This window comes from Ictalurus furcatus, chromosome 29 (genome assembly GCF_023375685.1).
Source record: "Ictalurus furcatus strain D&B chromosome 29, Billie_1.0, whole genome shotgun sequence".
NCBI classification, from domain to species: Eukaryota; Metazoa; Chordata; class Actinopteri; order Siluriformes; family Ictaluridae; genus Ictalurus; species Ictalurus furcatus.
In genome coordinates, this window is record NC_071283.1 from 865,015 (window position 1) to 878,316 (window position 13,302).

The 13,302-nt window shown below is 40.1% G+C and overlaps 1 protein-coding gene across 1 annotated transcript; it reads right to left on the minus strand.

Moving 5' to 3' along the window:
- Positions 1-968: 968 nt before the first annotated feature.
- On the minus strand, positions 969-10,245 carry slc24a2 (solute carrier family 24 member 2). Its single transcript, XM_053618767.1, has 9 exons — positions 9,454-10,245; positions 4,672-4,707; positions 4,339-4,447; positions 4,098-4,172; positions 3,846-3,922; positions 2,946-3,083; positions 2,694-2,783; positions 1,745-1,911; positions 969-1,643 (listed from the first exon to the last, which is right to left on the minus strand). The coding sequence occupies exons 1-9, from the start codon at positions 10,243-10,245 to the stop codon at positions 1,394-1,396; spliced, it is 1,734 nt and encodes a 577-aa protein (XP_053474742.1). The 3' UTR covers positions 969-1,393.
- Between the last annotated feature and the right edge of the window lie 3,057 nt (positions 10,246-13,302).

Genomic DNA, 13,302 nt, shown 5'->3' on the forward strand with positions numbered 1-13,302 from the left:
ATGATGAACATGAACACTATTGTAAATATTAAATGTATTAAATGAGAGTCAGAAAAATATGATATTGTGTTCAGTATCACGGAATGATTCGTTATATTCGAGATGTGGATATTGTGAAAATACCGCAGGCAACATTGTTGAGCAGTATTCGTAAAATGATGTGATATAAATATGTAATATCGGCACTTCTATCATTTATATCTTTCTACAAATCTGAACGCTAATGGCTAATGAATGGCATTAAATCGGCCATGTTCAAATAATACAGCGTACACAAAGCAAATCATTCAAGCTCCACCCGTTACAAGCGAAAGAAAATGCTTCGGTTGCCCCGCCCTCCGTGTTCAGGTTCACTTTCAGGCTTGTTTTATTCGGATTAAGTCCTGAAGCCTTTATTGTGAACATCCCTGAGGAGTTGAAGTTTAATCCCCTGTTTCCATGCAGTGTCTCTCAATGGTCCACACGTCCATCTTGTTCATTTCCCACGTTATAACAGTCTAAATCTGCTGCGCACATGTGTGTTCGGGGTGTTAATCTTCTAGGAAAAGTTAACAAAAAATAATTTTACGGTTAAAATAATGCGCCATCTTTTAACGTCACATGAAGCACTGGTCCCACCGGGTTTGTCCATGTTGATGTGTTGTTTCTGCATGAATTGTAGTCTGTGTAGTTTTCTCTATAGTTTCTGTGTAGTTTACTTGCTTTCTCTGTATAGTTTGTGCAGTTCCTCTGTATGCTCTGCGTAGTTTATGTGTAGTTTCCCTCCTTGGTTTCTTTGTTGTTGGTTTTTGGTAGGTTACTGTTCTGTTCTCTGTTTAATTTTGTTGTTGCTTTTAGATTCTGTGTAGTTTTTCTGGTAGTTTATGTGCAGATTTCTGTTTCATTTCTGTATAGTAACTGTGCAATTGGCCAAATTACAAACAACTGAACAAACTATTTATATATTTTTCGTATCGTACTCTGTGTAGTTTCTGCGAAACCTTCGGTGTAGTTTTTGTGTAGATTTTGTGTAATCTTCTGTGTAGTTTCTATATAATTTAATGTGTAGGTTTTGCACAAGTCTATGTGTAATATCTGTGTAATGTTCTGTATAGTTTACTGTGTAGTAACTGTGTAATGTTCCGTGTAGTTTCTCTGCCATTTCCTGCGTAATTTCTGTGTAGTTTCCGTGCCTTTTTCTGTGTCATCATCTCTGATTGTAGTAGTTCCTGTCTGCTTCCTGAATATTTTATTCGTAGCTTTCTTGTGCTTTCTTGGTAGGTTCTATAGGGACTGTATGCATTTTGTGTACTTGTTCTGTGTTGTTTCTGCTTATTTCCTTGTGCGTATTGTCTCAAAGCCCCGCAGATAGAGACAAGTTTCTGCTTGGCAACACATATTCCCCTGAAGCTCCTCAGATGGAGACGGGGCAGGTGATGATCTTGTCCTCTAGCATGACACTGACCACGAGGAAAACGAAGTAAAGCAGGAACATGGAGAAGCCGAGCAGCTTGCTCATTTTCCACCTGCACACACCGATGGAGACGATGACAAAGATGAGCATGAGGAAGAGCAACACAATGGCGCAGAACAGGCCGTTACTGCTCACCGCCACTGGCTTCAGGTTGTGAAAGTAAGAGTAGAGCAGCCACGGGAAGGGCAAACTGATGAGAAAGGACAAAAGGACAATCAATCATTGGAGCTCATAAAGCTCTTTTAATGCTTGTGGCTCTTCCTGACAGAGTTTAATGATGATAATCCTTACCCTACGGTGATGTCAAATATGTTGGAACCAACTGAGCTTGACACGGCCATGTCTCCTAAACCTTTCCTAGCCACAATCACGCTGGTGATGAGATCTGGAATTGAAGTTCCTGCTGCAAGAATCGTCAGACCCATGATCTCCTCCGTAATGCCAATAGTCTCTCCAACCTGTGACGTAATCCAAAAATTCTGAACTCTCAGGACAAACACATTCTAGGGGTGTTACAGTGTTCAGTTCAGTAATATTTTTGCCATAATTTCCACATGAGGAGGTTACACAGTACATTATGTCCTTACATGAACATATGTGGCTACCATTTCTATGTCTTTAGTTTTATTTCCTTGCAGTCAGTTTTGTGCTTCATCCTAAACATCTTTTCATTACATTTCAAATCCCAGAGAAATTTCGAATCCTAATCTTGGATCAAATAACCATACTGTAACTTCTGAAGATGCACACCTACCGTAAAAACCCTCACAAACCCGGGCATTTTACAAAGCCAATACAGGGATGAAAAATGTAGTCTGGTAAACTCTGGTAAATGATTGTGTTTGGGTTTGTACATCGGTGTATTGTACATTAGATTTTTAAAATGCACAAGTAATTCCTGGCCCCATTACAAATGACGCTGCTATTTTAAAAGCTGCTAGCGTGTCACAGCCTTAAGCGTGCAGGAACAGAAGTGAACAGCTAATTGGCTTTGGGATTTGGCTGCATTTCTCTGTCTGTCTTTCTCGGTCTATCTTTATCTCTTTTTCTCTTCATCCACTCTGTAAATCTAAGCTTCTATATTGTTACTGTTGTTCTTCAGGGACTGCTTTTTTTTTTAGCAAACAGCAGGAACACTGAGTGACTGTACGTGCTCTATGTCTGTGATTGGTGGAATGAATTTTAGTGCTTGTTTCTGACAAAGTGTGTGTGTGTGTGTGTGTGTGTGTTTCTAGCTCACCTGGTGAGCCCACCACACCATCAGATAGGAGAAGACAGCAATCCAACTGATGGAACCCAGAAACGCGATGGGAAAGAACTTCTTTGAAGTCTAAGTGGAAAAAAGAAAGATAACAGGTAGTTGGTATTTGGTCAAATAATTCTAGTATTCCAAAGAAGTTGTTCTTGGAACCCTGTGTGAAAGGGAAACGTCTTAAGACATGTTGTGATGCAGTGCATGATAGATAAACCGGATTAAACTTGAGTTTCTCACATCTCTGCGGACGTCGGGCAGTGTGAGCCACAGTGGGAACACGATGGGGAAAACGAAGAGGTACATCAATTGCTTCTGTCTCGTCTCCGGCCACGCTAAGCTGAGAGGCTGGTCTTCATCCTCTTCTTCTTCCTCACCCTGCATCAAAATATTCAGATCAGTCTTTGTTCATACTGGAGAATATTTCTAGCAACAACTCCATCTATATATGACAAGGGAGAAAGTGAAAAATGCCTCTAACCAACTATAAGTCAGTCCCAGGGTCCCATGTTCCTTATGAACATTTCTGGAAAGACAGCACTATGTTCCCAGGGTCCTTGGCCTCAATGTTCCCATTGGTTCTAGGGTCCAATGATACTTGGGTCCTATCTCTCCAGAATTCTACATTTTCGGGGTTCTTGTTCTCAAAACCCTATGTTCTCAATGTTCCCAGTGTCCTAAGTGTCTAGGGCCCTATATTTCTGAGTTCCTATGTTCCCAGACAGCTATGCACCAAGGGTCTGTTGTTTCCAGAGAACTATATTTGAAGGGTCCTTGTTGTCAGGGCCCTCTGTTTCTAAGTTATTGGTTTACCAGGGTCCCATGTTTCCAGGGACCTATGTTCCCAAGTGCCTATGAAACTAGTGTCCTATATTCCCACGGCCCTATTTTGAGTTCTGCGGCCTCTATGTTCCCAAAGTTCTATGTTCTCACTTATTTAGGTTCCCGGTGAAATTTCATGGGGAAAGAACCAACAACCATACCTAAGATCCTATGTTTCCAGATCCCTATATTCCCAGTATCCTATGTTCCCAAAGTGCTATGTTCCTAAGGTCCCATGTTTTCAGTGTCCTTTGTTTTAAGTCCCAAGAGTCCCAAGTTCCCAGGGCTGTATGTTACCTGTTACCTTCAGTGTGTTACCTGTTGTGCTATGCTGCCGTTCATTGGCGGAGTGACTTCCACCTCCACGCCGATACTGTTGGGGAATTTCTTATCCACTGCAGGATGGGTAGCAAGAGAAAAACAACAAACTAAATGTTTAATGTTTTAGTGACACTGCAGTTCTGTTCATTATAAAGATGTGTACAGAAGTGCTGTATGTGATTTGAAACAAAGCTATAGATTTATAATACAGTACACACTTATTTCCTAATTCCCCGTTAGAACACATACCAATGCCGTTTATTTCACTTTGTCCCTTTTTTCTTGCAATCTTGTGCAGAATGGAAGCTTTGTCCTTGAATTTCCCTAACACACCAAAATAATACACTTTACCACATGCACACACCCACACACCCACACACACACACCCACACACACACACACTCATCTACACAACTGCACAGGTTAATGCTAGTTAGTTTTAGTTTCACTAACAAGCTACTGTGTTGAGGAAAGCGTGCATGAGTTTTACCGTCACTGAGCGGATCTAATGTGTGGATCATGAGCTGGAAGATGCTGTTCCTCATCAGTGAGTTGTGCAGAGAGGCGGAGCTTAACCCTCTCTGAAGATGGGGCTTGGCCTAAGGCAGGAAGAGGATTTATAGAGCAGTATTTGATATAGACCGAGACTGGGCGAAAAAGTGATAATAATAATAACAATAAAATTATTATTATTATTATTATTACTATCGTCACCATTGTAGTTTTTTATATTATATTATCATTATACTGTATAATATAACATCTGATTTTCTTTATTAAACTAGAGTCTGAAATGTGTAACGTAGAAGGAAGTTAAACATACCGAGAGTTTGTTCCCGTCATCTCCAGCATTGTCGACCTTCAGAAAGACACAGACGTATCCAATCTTACTTCATTATGGACATCATATGCAAAAAATGATTTATTCGTTTATAAGTGATATTATTCCTCAGACAGGTTGGTTTCAGTTAGAGCTGTGACAGTAAACCAGTATGACATATAAACTATTATCATTACCCGTGACGTACTTTAATAATAGCAAAGACTTTCCCGGAATACTTTGTGTACCGTGCTGCATGTGTAATATATTCATATAAATAGAATTGTTGGCATAACACTACAGGGATTTAAATGAAAAGAAAAAAATCCTTAAGACAAAGGATGGGATTTTATGGTGACGTTTTCTGTAAGGAGATGTGTGTTTATGTAACATTTATGGAAGGAGTCTCCAGTGTCAGCGCTTTAAGATTTAAAAGATCTTCAGGACAGAGGAGTTTCCGATTTGTAGTTTCTGAGTAACACCACCACAAGCTGCAATTTTTTTTCCAAAGCGAGGCTGGTGAGGGAATGACTGTTTATAGCTGCTATAACGGAAAAGAGAACAGGAACTAACTTGTTTCGCCGACGCTCCATAACTCTAACGAAACAGGTAGAAAGTCTGATGGATCGTTCTTTAATTAGTTAGAAATTGTAATCGTCGACAAATTGCTGCGGTATAAGAGGAATGCAACACATGAGGACATGCTGTTACAGGGAAATAATCAACTTTCGTATGATAATGGTAACGGCTCTTCATATATTTTACTATAACAGCAGAGGGTAGAAGGGTATCGGGAACAGGGTTTTAAAGGAGCAGTGTGTAATGTTTAGAGCGCATAACCAAGCCCCGCCTTCTGTTAAATCTTAGTATGACTTGTGAGTTGCCTTTTAAAGAAAAGGGGCGGATCTGACCGGCACTGTTCTGTTTGGAGGCGGGGCTAATTTATAAATGGAAGACGTTACCTATAGATTCTGAATGACTTTTAACTAAAGAAAAAAATGGGTGAGGGTGTCCTCTGGTGGTCTGGGGAGGAATTGTCTGTGGTGGACATGACAGCAATTGCAGTTTGATGTCAAAGCAAGCAGTATCTCTTCACTTTATTATAAACTATTGTACAAAGCGGATGTGGAGATTTAACACAACTGTATATAAAACACTTTAGATTACTTGTAAAGTATTGCAATTCTTTAATTACAAATGACTTTTGAGTTTGAGTGGTCAGTGGGACAAATATCACACGTGAATATATGTTTACATATTCATACAGTGAAGGAAATTATGGGATTTAGTCTCTTTTAGACTCAACAGTGAAACAAAGGGGGAAAAAAGGCAACAGGATTCACATGATAGTTTTACTGAGAGAACACAAAACTAAAGCAGAACAGGGAAAGGAATCTTCAGGTTTGGAACACGAACAAGCTGTAATAGAGAGGTATATTAATGGCATGCTAATAAATCTTTAATAAATAAATTATAAAATATTATTCTTGTCCAAAGCTGAAGCAATGCTAATGAATGTTATAGAGGTACAGTTTAGCCATTAGCATGAGCTAAACTATGATCCAGGAGAGAATAAAGAACTTCCACATAAACTTTCTGTAACGCTTAATTGCTTGTATTGGTCTCCACTTTTTCAAAGAAACAAGGAACGGATGGAAGAAGTGATTTGAACAGCAAAAGATTTTAACACATAAAGAACCCAGAACTGACCCAATAACTAAGATCCGCCACTCAGTATCACTGAAATCCAACACTGACTACACTGCGCTTACTTACTATACATAAACTCACTCTAAAAGCATGTTCCTAGATCCATTTACCTGATCTGTTCTCAGTCCTGACCCAACCTCACCACTTTACTGTAGGAGTTCCTCAGGGATCAGTTTTTGGTCCATTTTTGATCCCCCTATACACAAAGCCACTTGGTCTCAGTGATCCGATATCAAGGTGTCTCCTAACACTGATATGCGGCTCATACACCTCAGAAGTGTCTCAGACTGTCTTTCTGACATATCTTCCAGGATTGAAGACCATCCAGGTTTTAACCTTGACACAACAGAACTAATCTTTGGAACAGCGAAGGACTTACTCATGCTGGATCTTAAAGTCCATCCAGTGCACACAGATAAAAGTCTTGGTATGATTTTTGGATGATGGGCTCAATTTCTCCAATCACATCACGTCAACCACCAGATCTTACAGATTTTGTGCTCAGCATCAACATCAGAAGAAAACCTTTCCCATAAAAATATCAGATTCTCATTTAAACTATAACCAAACTATAACCATTTCCAGATTTGACTACTGAAACCTTGCACTTGCTGCTCTCAATTCTAGAGCCTGGTTGTCTCTTTATGACCAGCACATTTTGATCAAATAGGTCCAGGTCTGGGACAACGTCTTTAGTTGTTCCCCTTTGATACCTCCTGTGGAGGTTATTCAGAACATTGCTGCTTGATTGCGTAATAACTTCCTGAGATCTTCTCATGTTACTGCCATGAGTTGGTCACTCCAACTTTCTATCACAGCAAGAATCAAATTTGAATTCTTCCTCTCGCTTACCAAGCCTTAAAGTCCTTGCATCATGATATCTATGTACCCTGGCTCAGAACCACACACCAAGCCAGATCTTTAACGCCAAAGCTACTGGCATGTCCTTTTTCTAATTTAAGGTAGAACAAGATCTCCCAGCTTCAGCGTACTGGGTCTTCAGTAGAGGATTATTTGAAAGAGCAGGTCAAAACCCTAAAAGAGATTGTGGATACATTGAGGATTGCACACAGCTGGAATGTCACTAAAACTGACAGGAGCGCTCTCAAGAAGCTGCTAGAATCCTGACCTGACAGGATAGGTGCTGAGTTATTAAGGAGTTATTAAGACTGTTCATCTCCAAACTAGCATTGGTCTCTCGTCCCCCAGGATACAAACCCACATTCTCAGTGTATTGTTTATCATTGTAATTGAAGCTGTTTCCACATTCGGACATCAGTCTGGATAAGAGCATCTGCCAAGTATTTAAACGTAATGAACAGCATGATCACATAGTCCTCGTGAGACAGAGACCTTGCAGCTTAAAAGGTCACTCCCTTAAGCATTAAGTGTCTTTTTTCGTATCTATTTATTGTCACGCTTGGCAAGCAGGTCATTCTGGATTACTGGATTTCAGTCAGACTGTGGTCATGAACTGAAATGGACTGAAATGAGAAAAGCGATGTTTCTTACACTACAGACCCAAATATGTAAATCTACTGAAAAGAACTTCACACTATCGCTCTTTTTTATGGCCATGAACGGGCAAATTAAATGAAGGTTTGAGTTTGAGGTCATGCTGTTTTGACTCTTGAGGACAAAGCGTGGCTCCTGGCTAAAGTTAGCCATGCTAACAGGATCCGATGCGCTTATCGGATTAGTGCAGAGGAACAAGGAGTTACATGTGGGAATCCATGCCTCTGCTGGATCTACACACACACACACACACACACACACACACCCAATGCTGTTTTATGCCTGTCAGTCTCAGAAAACGAGGCATGCTTTCTAGAACTGGATCCATGATTTTGGCATGGGAAGGTGACAGTATGCTTGCGTTCAAGTGGCTAAACTTGTACGAACACTGTTGCTAAGCAACAATGATGCCATGTATAAGCTATTATTCAGCAAGCTAGCATGTAGCCATTATGTCTTTTAAACAGTGTAAGCACAACAAAATCTTTAGGAACATCAACACTTCCCTCAAATGCATCGGTGACTCAAGGGACGACTTTAATTACCATTAGCAACCACCGTTAACATGTTTTTCATGGCTTCCACCATATTGAGAAACTTTTTTCAGTATTGTGAAGGCTGGGTTAGTGGTTAATGCAGTATATAATAATGTTACATCATTTGCGAGGGGGAAATATACACCCCTATACTTTACTTCTCTTACTGTTATGTTTCCCTAATTTATTCATAATCTGTCAAGAAAAATGTACCATACAGGTTCCCCGAGGTACAACAATGTAAATGTACCCACACTGGAACAATAATGGTCTTTAGATCCAATTCTGTACCTCAAAGATATTGCACTACCATTTTTATCCACTAAAGGTACCGGAGATCTGCCCTTGAGGGTCCCACCCCATGGACACTGAGTGTTTGTACCCTACAATCTAGTTTAGTAGCTTTTTTGCAGAATGACTCAGATGTTAAGGCCGTGAGTCACTGATTTGGATTGCGAGTTTAAACCCCAGCACTACAAACCTAAAACTAATCATGAGGGCGCAATACTGCTTGCTGGAATCGTATTCGAAACATTAACCTAGCTAACTAGATGAGAACTGTACCTCCTCAGGACCTCTGACATGTGAGATGGCTATGGCCATCTCGAGTCACCTGAACTCTGTAAGAAGGACACACCACGTCAGAAAACATATCCGTCTGCAGCTGCGTGAGAGATAAAGAAGCCACCTTTAGTTTTACGAACTCGCTGTATCATTTTTATCATGACTATTAAAGACCAATCTGAAACCACCCCCCCACCCCCCAGAGAAAAAAAACATCCCTCACACCTCTCCACACTATACCTCACCAACCTTCAACAGTCAGCCATCTTTGCTGATTTTGAGCTTGTTCTCTATTTACCTGACAGGTGTTCTGTTCAACCTCAGATGATTTTACCCAGGTGATACCTTTGCTGAACCTTAATCCAGTGTGGTCACTTGGTAAAACAAGTGACTGACTACTTCCTGTGTATCTCTTCAGCCAGGAAACCTTGGACAGAGCTTGAGACTGAGCTCAACTCACCTTGGGCACAACCGCTGTTTCGTCCACCTGGTTCCGGTGAATCAGGCTCTTGATGACCACCTCCACATTGGCGTTGAATTTCATGAAGAGCACATAAGAAATGTAGCCTCCTAGCAGAGCCATGCTCTCCAGGTAGGTGATATAATTGTCCAAGAAGAAGAAGATGAGCATGATGAGGTCCATGATGTAGAAGGACACATCACGGAAGAGTGGCCACCAGGTGAGGTTGAGGATCTCACGCGAGAACAGCGCACACATGCCGATCACAAACAGGATGTTGAAGACGGCCGAGCCAACGATGGTGCCGATCCCAACGTTGCTGTGCGAGATGAAAACTCCGATGACAGATGTGAAGAGCTCAGGGGCGGAGCCTCCAGCTGCCATGAAGGTGGCACCTGCTACATCATCTGAGATCTGCAGCTTCTCCGTTATGACAGTAAGCGCTGGGACAAAGAACTCGTCGCACACAATGGCCAAAGCGATGAACATGTACAGCATCCCGAATATGTGCAGCACTACGGCGCCCTGGCGCCTTTCCTCTAGACTGAAAATATCCTCGGGATAATCTCCGTGGTTCTCCATCACCAATGTCATCGGTGTGGTCAGCTCCACCCCTTCCTGATGGGCGGAGCGTGGAGTTCTATGGTGCTGAGACTCATCTATTCCTCTGAAGGCATTCCAACATAGGAGCAGACAGAATGCGAATAAGCTCAGCACAAACACAAGGATCCGCGATGCACGAAGTTTCCTCCTCACATGATGTCTTCTTGGCCGCTGATTGGCTGAAACCATGTTGACCATGGTTGTTGGATGACTCGGTGGTCCAATGGGCTGTCTCAGAGCTATGGAGCAGCAGGCATGTCCCAGCCCACGATTAAACCTGATAGGAAGGACACACTCCCTGATTCCACACTGGTGCAAGATCTTCTAATGGTTTCCTCATAATAAGATCTGGAGGGGGGAAATGGAAGAGATGAATTTTAGCTTTTACAATATGCCAAAAAACGCAGTGGATTTTGGAGCTCTGACACTAATGTAGATGTGAGATAGGATATTACTTCTGATATACATTAGGCTTGTAGTCCAGTGCTAAATGAAAAGAAGCAAACACTTGGAATGAAGAGGATCTTCTGTAAATGTAACAGTGTAACAATGTAAATGTAATGTAATGTTTACCGAATCTCTGGCAACGTCATTCAAGATATCAAGTTTAAGCTTCTGTGTGAGCACAGCATTATATACAGTAGCTACATTATTACCATTGTAAATACCCCACAAGCATGTGAAAGGGTTGACCAGCGCCACCTATGGAATGGCCTAAGCTTGACTTAAACCCGGGAACTAGGTCTAGATAAATAATCCGATTGTAAAATATAAAAATAGGGGAAATAGTAGTAGAGTAGTGCAACATCCACAGGGGCTTGAGTTCAAGATAGAAGCATAACAGAGTTATCCCAAGCCCCGCCTCATTTCCTTTCCTGTCCAATTACTTTTTAGCATCAGCATGACCTCAGTCACCGTTTCCAGGCGACGCTTTTCCTGTTCACGTGCATATTTTAAATAAGAAGCAGCAGATGATCCAAAGACAACAGTCGAGGTGAATGGGAAGTGACACCTGACACAAATACGTCTATGAATGTTGGCTTTCATTCCATTCCATTTCATTTCATCTGCCGAGTCTTGACTGAGGAATAAACCATGTGCGGCTAGAACAACCCAAACATAGCTACAGTTAGCTGTTTTTTAATCTAGAGTATGGATTGTTCAGCTAAAACTAATCTTTAATTAACTAAATTAACTAATCCATGTATTTTGGGTCCCTTTTATTTTAATGCCATGCTGTCGATGACGTAATTTATCGATTTAAAACTTTCTAAAGAATACTGGAGCAGTCCGAGTGCTTCAGTATTCAGGTCGTTTAATGATGACAGCTTTTTTATGTTTCAGAAGCCTGACATGCATATTTACAGTAAGAGAGCGTGGGCGGAGCTTGGAAGTCCGGCCTTCCTCTCACAGCTTCGTCACTTTGACGTTAACCAATCGCAGCTGTTTGTTAGGAAACGGGTACACGAGTGATCGACTGCTGCTACATAAGTTACAAAAAGGTACAAAGGACATGTCTTTCATCCTCACGAAAGGCTTCTTAGCTGTCACGTGACCAGACAAGCTCAGGTGGGAATTACTGTAGATGATTAAATTAGTGGGAAATATTAATTGGGATGCAACAATAAAAGAAAAAAAAAAAAAACGGTGCTGATGAGTTCTTATTAAAACCTGTCAAATTTACAGACAGGGAAAAAACCAATAACCGCCTCCACTCCATCTGTCAGTCTGATGACTTAATCCGATCAAGAAGCTTCTGATCTCCTGACCTTCCTCACCGCTCGCCTCTAAACTCAACCTGTTACTTTCACTCTGATTTATACAGAAGTGTGCGGCGATATATCATTTGTTCACTCGTCGTTGTCACAGCAGCATTTTAGCTGCCAAATGCAAATGAACTCATCAGTACGCGCATTAATTAGTCATATTGACGCAGACCTTTCATCTTTTTTTGTGAACATTCACATCATGATATGATTCACTGTAACTGTTATGCAGAAACTTGTAAACAATAAGATCTAATCTGTGGGAGCTAAAATAACAATATTGTTTAAAAAGTAAATAATTTTCCAGTAAAAATGACAAATTTAGTGCATATTTACAAAAAAATGGACAATGAATCAATTAAATATGCTAATAGGCTACAGTCCAATTAATCAAACGTAACGGACTATATATTTATTTCGCTTCTAGTCGTGTTTTAGCATTGGAACGATTAACGTTGAATAATGAGACAAAAGGGCAGCCTTCATTTTATATTTCAAATACATGGACAAAAAGTTTATCATTTGAAAATAAAAATAAAAGCATGTTTTCTTCTGATTTACAAAAATGATCAAGTGCAATCAAAATAAAGAATTCATAAACTCACTGAATAATTGTGATAAATCAGCAAAATTTCAATACTGAACAAAACATTATTATTATTATTAATTGAACTGTTAATGAGGTGTTTTTATATTTGCAGTGTGGATTTTAATGTTTCATGTTTATATTATTTTATTTTATTTTATAGTCACTAATTTCTATTAGAGAGTTTATTATCAGCATGTATGCTCCTCCGAACATTATGCTCTAGTCTTATTAGAATTTTGGTGGTTAATAATTATAATAATAACAACAACAATAAAAAACCTAATTACCAAAACAATATATTTGTAATTGCTAACTTAATTGCTTCATTGTTGTTTATTGCGCTTTAGAAGTTCATCATCAAACAAACAATAAGAAGGCTTTAGAAGAATAAAGACATAAAAAAGAATAGTTTTACCTCGGGACAGTCTGACTCCTGAGACGCCCCTCAGCCAGCATGGATCAGGACTGAGACACAGCCACGAATCAGAGAGGAGGAGGGATAAATCTCTCTCTCTCTCTCTCTGTCTCATCTACTTTCTGTCCTTTTCCTGTCCTAGATGAGGTCATGTAACCCAGCCTTGTTATAAAACACCTCACTGGGGCTCTTGTTAGCAAATAATATTAAATATATTCACGAGTAGCACACTGGAATATGTGAATTGTGTCACACAATTAAATATCGATTCTTTCCTTAATGATTCAGTAGGTCATAAATTAGATAACGATTGATTTGATTAAATAATGATTTGTTCAAAAATGATTCAGTTCACCAAACGTTAGATAATAAGTAACTAGATTAAATAATGATTTGTTCCTAAATGATTCTGTACACCATAAATGATAGATTCAGTTAGATAACGATTCTTTCCTAAATGATTCAATGTGCCACAA

Bases quoted from the DNA above. Each gene is read 5' to 3' on its own strand.
- slc24a2 (XM_053618767.1), bottom strand. From the start codon at position 10,245: ATGGTTTCAGCCAATCAGCGGCCAAGAAGACATCATGTGAGGAGGAAA. The intron at 4,448-4,671 runs GTATGTTTAACT...TTCCTGCCTTAG, and splicing joins ATGACGGGAACAAACTCTCG to GCCAAGCCCCATCTTCAGAG. The intron at 4,173-4,338 runs GTAAAACTCATG...TTGGTGTGTTAG, and splicing joins ATTAGATCCGCTCAGTGACG to GGAAATTCAAGGACAAAGCT.